The sequence below is a fragment of the Hemitrygon akajei genome, chromosome 18, assembly GCF_048418815.1.
Source record: "Hemitrygon akajei chromosome 18, sHemAka1.3, whole genome shotgun sequence".
Lineage (NCBI taxonomy): Eukaryota > Metazoa > Chordata > Chondrichthyes > Myliobatiformes > Dasyatidae > Hemitrygon > Hemitrygon akajei.
The window spans coordinates 9797524-9803523 of record NC_133141.1 but is presented as its reverse complement, the minus strand read 5'-3'; the positions used below and the strand labels follow the sequence as shown (position 1 = coordinate 9803523).

The 6000-nt window shown below is 41.8% G+C and overlaps 1 protein-coding gene across 3 annotated transcripts in view; it reads right to left on the bottom strand.

The window, feature by feature from the left end:
• Positions 1-612: 612 nt before the first annotated feature.
• The window catches only part of LOC140741062 (uncharacterized), a 36577-nt gene continuing 31189 nt past the window's right edge, over positions 613-6000 (bottom strand). For all 3 annotated transcript variants that reach the window (XM_073070745.1, XM_073070747.1, XM_073070748.1), the window contains one exon: positions 613-4570. In XM_073070745.1, the coding sequence (XP_072926846.1) occupies positions 4520-4570 (51 nt within the window). In that variant the 3' untranslated portion in view covers positions 613-4519. The remainder of the gene's footprint in view (positions 4571-6000) is intronic.

The following is a 6000-nucleotide window of genomic DNA, read 5'->3' as shown; positions in this document are numbered from 1 at the left end:
ATCAAATCTCGTTTCTCCATCAGGGTTCAATACTCACTGGCTGATCTCTTTAACTATTGGGCTACACGGTGATACCATGCAGTTTTATTTCTTGGTATTATCCCGGAATGGTATATCTTACACACCACCCAGATCTCGGCCCGAAACATTGACTGTTTGTTTCCACGGATGTTGCCCGACCTGCTGAGTTCCTCCAGCGTGTTGATTTGACCCCAGCATCTGCAGTGTGCTTTGTGTTTACCCATTTAACAAGTTGCTTTAACCATGCAGAGCCTATGTGCACAGTATTTCTTGAACATGACACTTTAAATGTGCCATGTTCTTTCAACAGCTCTTTAACAAAGCAGTAAATTAAATTGTCATTATGTTAATTCAAAGTCCAACATAAGCCTTTCTGCTCATTTTGATTCAGGGATCCCTGACGTTTGACAGTGTCTGCTTTCCCTCAAGGGCTCACTGCCCCTCACTTTGAGATCAATTATTCAGGATTATTTGACTTAATATAAAAGAAACAGTATGTTGCCAAGTTTATGTAAGTTTGATAATGTGATATGTGATCTTCCTTTAACTGCAGAACATTGCTGAGGCACTTGATAAACCAAAGCAGTAATCTTGTATTAAAATGCAACATGCTTTAAGTGTCTGCTTTCTATAAATCCACTGCTTTTTCACTGACAATTTTGAGCAATGTAAAACAGTATCAGCACACAATTCAATATTAACAAGTATATTGCAAAAGAACAATGAAATAATAATGTCATAAAAATGCCAAGACTTCTAGAAAAGTGTGATAGTACTGCACAGCACAATGTTCTATACAGTACTGAATCATAAGTTCTGGAAATGGAATAGGACATTTTGCAAAGACGAACAGAAACCTTGCAATGTCAACTTAAACAGCTTGCCCGGTGATTCTGTCACTGATGATCATAAGACTATTAGACATAGGAGCAGAATTAGGCCATTCAACCCATGAAGTCTACTCTGCCATTCAATCATAATTATTTATTTTCACTCTCAATGGCATTCTTCTGCCTTCTCCCTGTAACCTTTGACGTCCTTACTAATCAAGAACATATCAACCTCTGCTTTAAATACAGCATACCCAATGAATTATCCTCCACAGCTATCTGTGGCAATGAATTCCACTGATTCACCACTTTCTGGCTAAATAAATTGCTCTTCACCTCTGTTCTAAAGGGACATTCTCCAATTCTGAGACTGAGCCCTCTGGTTCTAGACTCCCCCACTTTTGCAAACATCCTCTCCACATCCAGAATATTTAGGCCTTTCAATATGTGACAGGTTTCAGTGAGATCCCCCCCACTCTTCTTTTAAACTCCGGTGATTACAGGCTCAGAGGCATCAAACACTCCTCATATTTTAACCCTTTCATCCATGGGATCATTCTCATAAACCTCCTCTGGACCCTCTCCAATGCCAACACATTCTTTCTCAAATATGAGACCTCACAATACTCCAAATGTGGACCGAGTAGTGCCTTTTAAATCCTCAGCAGTACGTCTTTGTTTTCATATTCCAGTCCTCTTGAAATGAATGCTAACATCAGATTTGACTTCCTCACCACCGACTCCTCCTGCAAGTTAGCCTTTAGGGAATCCTTCACGAGGACTCCCAAGTCACATTGCACCTCTGATTTTTGAATTTTCTCCCCATTTAGAAAATAGTCAACACCATTAAACACACACTACTAAACTCCGATCCCTGTGGTGAGCAATGAGCCAAACTAACCCATTCCACCTCTGCTCTGCCTATCGAATTAGCCTTCAGATATTTACAGCAGTGGAGGGGAACTGCATAGCCCTGCAACTCTGTGCAACACCTTGCTTCCTGCCTTCACTCCTTCCACTTTCACGTTTAGCAGGACCTTAGTGCTGGACTTGTAAACTGTGAGGCAGTCAGCTTTAACTTCTCACCACAATCTGTAGGTTTCAGATTCAAACAATTCTGTTACATGTGCATTATTCTAACAAACCATGCTCCATCATTTCAAGACCTTTGCAATGCCAGGCAGTGAGTGAATTTGCATATTATGTTTATTATCAGTAAAGATTCAAAGTTTAAAATAGTGCCAGGAACATAGGACACAGAGCACTTGTCGATTAATGGGTGTAAATTATACTAGGTCACAACAGCAGCATGAGAAATAATAACAGAACAATGTGTGTAGCAGTCTAGTACAAAGCTGGGAAATGGCCAAAGGCTGGATATCATAGTCAGGGAGTGAACACACATGTTGGTCAGGGAATGGACAAAGTTAGAGAGTAAACACGTTGTTGGTCAGAGAGTGAATACGTTGGTCAAGGAATGAACACTTTGTTGGTCTGGAGTGGACGTGCTGTTGGTCTGGGAGATGACACGTTGTAGATCAGGGAATGAACACGTTGTTGGTCCAGAGTGGACATGCTGTTGTTCTGTGCATAAGGATCCCATTCCCCTGCCTCTTTCCCCCTCTCCCTCTGGAGTGATGGGTATTGTACTGATTTGAGACAGGATAACTAACAGTTGCACCTTATACTAACCCTATCCATAATCTTACACCCCATCTCCCCTCCGTCCTCTCCATTTCAAACCTGCAACAGTCAATCACAATCACCTCTGCCAACCCTCACTTCTTCAACATTTTTTATATATTACCGATGCTTTGACCCCAACCCCTTCCACCCTGGATCTCTCAATATGATGCCCTTCCCCTCTTTCTGACCCTGAAAACCACAAAACAGAACATCACAGATACCCTATTCTCAGCATCACAACTGTCAGTATAAATTGGAAATGTAAATCAATCAGTGACATAAAAACTGTGGCAATAGGTGCAGGTGAAGGGTTGGTTGGGTATCCTATGGCTGGTGACTCAACTCCTGGCACACCTTTTTGCTATCAGGCACATGTCAGAAGTACGATGAAATGCTCTCCACTCCCTGTACACGGAGCTCTCTAGCTCCAGCAACACACTCGAAGCTCAACACAAAGCAATCCACTTAAAATCCAGAATTCAGGAAACCATTACCGACAACTTGGGTAAATGGGGCAATCACAGCTGGTAAGATAAGCTTAAAACTGTGAAAGCGACAGGATGAATGTATAAAGAACAATTTAACAAAGTTTGTGGTGTGGTTTTTGAGGTGGCATTGAATAAGGTGCCTCACTTTTAAGAACAAGGTGTATGATTCATGGAGTGCAGTAGTCAGGATAGACCTTTACTATTAATTAGGGTGTTGGTCAGTCTGGAGGAGCGTGGACCCTGGAGCAGTGCTGGGTCTAGTCTTGTTCTTGGTACTTATTCTTTATTGTAGGTGCTAGACTAAAATAAACTAAATAATGGAAGGACTTGAAGGTCTTTGAGAGAGTGCCAGGGAAGTATTTATAGGACTATGAGGAGAGGGTAGAGGAGTAGAGCAGGTTAAATGTTAAATTGCTCCTTCATAGCTGGTAATGATACAGTAGGCTGAATGGTCTCCTCCTATGCTCTAATTATTCCATGATTCAGGTCAATCATATGTTGGAATTTTAAGTGAGGTCATTCAGTTTGGGAGCAAACATACATTGGAGAATAGGGTCAATGAAAAGAGACTGAGATTACGATGGACAGAGCTCTACAAAAATGCAGGAATACTCAGAAAATCAGGCCACATCCATGTGGAGCAAAACCTTCTGTCAGAACTAGAAAGAGACAATCTGTTTCTCTTCCCACAGATGTGATCTGGCCTGCAGAGTATTTCCAACAGTTTCAGTTTTTACGTTAGATTTCCAGCATCTGCAATTTTACCTGATGTTCATAGAAAATGTTACTAACCATTCAAATATCTCAAGTGCAGTTAAGTAAAACTATTAAAGAGGTGACAGCAGGGTCTAACAGATATAATCAAAGTGAACAAGCCTAATAATTACTTTACACAAAAAGATTTGTCACATTTTTCTCTCATTGTGACTTGAAATTCACACGAAGAATGAGGGAATCATAAACAAGGCCAAAAATTGCTCTTGAGAAGGTAATGGTGATCAATCTTCTTGAATGGCTGCCATTGTTTTGGTGGAGGTGCTCCCACAGGGGTTTTAAGGAGGGAATTGCAGAATTTAGACTCAGCGATGATGAAGGAATGGCAATATGTTCCCAAGTCAGGATGGTGAGCAACTTGAGGGGGTACCTACAGGTGGTGGTGTTCCTATGCAACTGCTATCCTTGCCCTTCTTGATGGTGGAGGTTTCTTGTTTTACAAATGTGTTGGAGTAACCAGGGTAAGTAACTGCCATGGGTTTTGTTGATGGTGCACACTGCAGCCATCGTGTGATGGTGCAGGAGGGGTTGAACGTTCAGGTTCTTCACCAAAGAATCCAAAGCCAAAAATCTCTCAAAATTACATTTACAAATATTGTTCTGTCCCTGCTTCCCTGAGGGGCTACTGAACCATTGCTCTTCATATTTATCTTCCTCATTGGTTGCTGTTCAGTGACTTTAGTTGAATCAGACGCTCACACCTTCATTTGCAAATGAGCTTCAAACTGCCGTCCGTTCTGTTCTCCAAAGGATGCAAGAATTGTAATCAGCCTGCATGAGAGAGACAAGGAGAGTCAGAGGAGAGAGACATTGGCATTTTCTTTGAGTAGTGAAATCCAAACTTAACCCTTACATACTGTTCAGGTCAAATTTGACCCGTTTTGACATTTGACAGCAGTAAAAACACCTTAAATGCCATTTTTTTTTAGCCGAAATTTGATGACTTTTCCTAAAGTGACCCAAAATGCGCAAAAATGAAAATATTTAAAAATTTTATACTTTTGTACAGGTGCTACAAATTTTTGTACATTGAGGCTGTCCCAGGTCAAATTTGACCCATATCTATTGAAATGGATTTTAGATCTCTGAAACATTAATTAAGAATTAATCACCCATTTATTTATGTCAGATAGGGCTATTTATACATTCTAAATAGATCTGTGGTTCAAAATCTGGCACAGACACTTGTTATGAGGGGATCGTTATGAGGGATATACTGTGAAGGTATAGAAAATGAACAGGTTGCCTGGGTTAAACACTGATAGCATACATTGTAAACCTAACAACCAGCTATTTAAGGCAGACCACATTTACTCTGTGCCACCTCCCTAAGTGTGGTTACTCACGCCTTCGGGTTGTCCACACTTTCCCTTTGTGCCCACAACTCACTCTCACCCTGCCACTCCACATCAGGGGGTAGCTACACTCACCCTATCTCATCCTCTCAGTCAGGTCATGCAGGACAGGTGTCACTCTCTGAGTGGTAGTTGACATATGCCCACCCCCTTGCTCCCCCTCACCATTTGATGAAGAAGAAGTGGGTCAGAATCAGGTTTATTGTCACTGACATATGTCATGAAATGTGATGCTTTGGGGCAATAGTACAGTGCAGGCATAACAATTACTGTAAGATATAATAATAAATAAATAGTGTAAAAGAGCTAATGTTCATGGATTGTTCAAAAAATCTGATGGCATAAGAAACTGCTCCTAAAACAGTGAGTGCAGGTCATTAGGCTCATGGACCTCTTCCCCTCCCCAATGGTGGTAAAGAGAAGAGGGCATGTCCCAGGTGGTGGGGATGATGGACGTCCCCTTCTTGAGTCTCCACCTTTTGAAGATGGTGAGGAGGCTTGTCCCAGTGATGAAGCTGGCAGAGTCTACAATCCTCTGCCACTTCTTGTGACCCTGTGCATTGGAGCCTCCACACCAGGAGGAGATGCAACCAGTCAGAATGTTCTCCATGGTACATCTGTGGAAATTTGCTGGAGTCTTTGGTGACATACCAAATCTCCTCAAACTCCTAATGAAGCATAGCCACTGGCGTGCCTTCTTTGTGATTGCATTGATATGTTGAGCCCAGGATTGATCCACTGAGATGATATTGATGCTCAGGAACTTGAAGCTGCTCACTCTTTCCACTGCTGAGCCGTCAATGAGGACTGGTGTGTGTTCCCTCGACTTCCCCTTCCTGAAGTCTA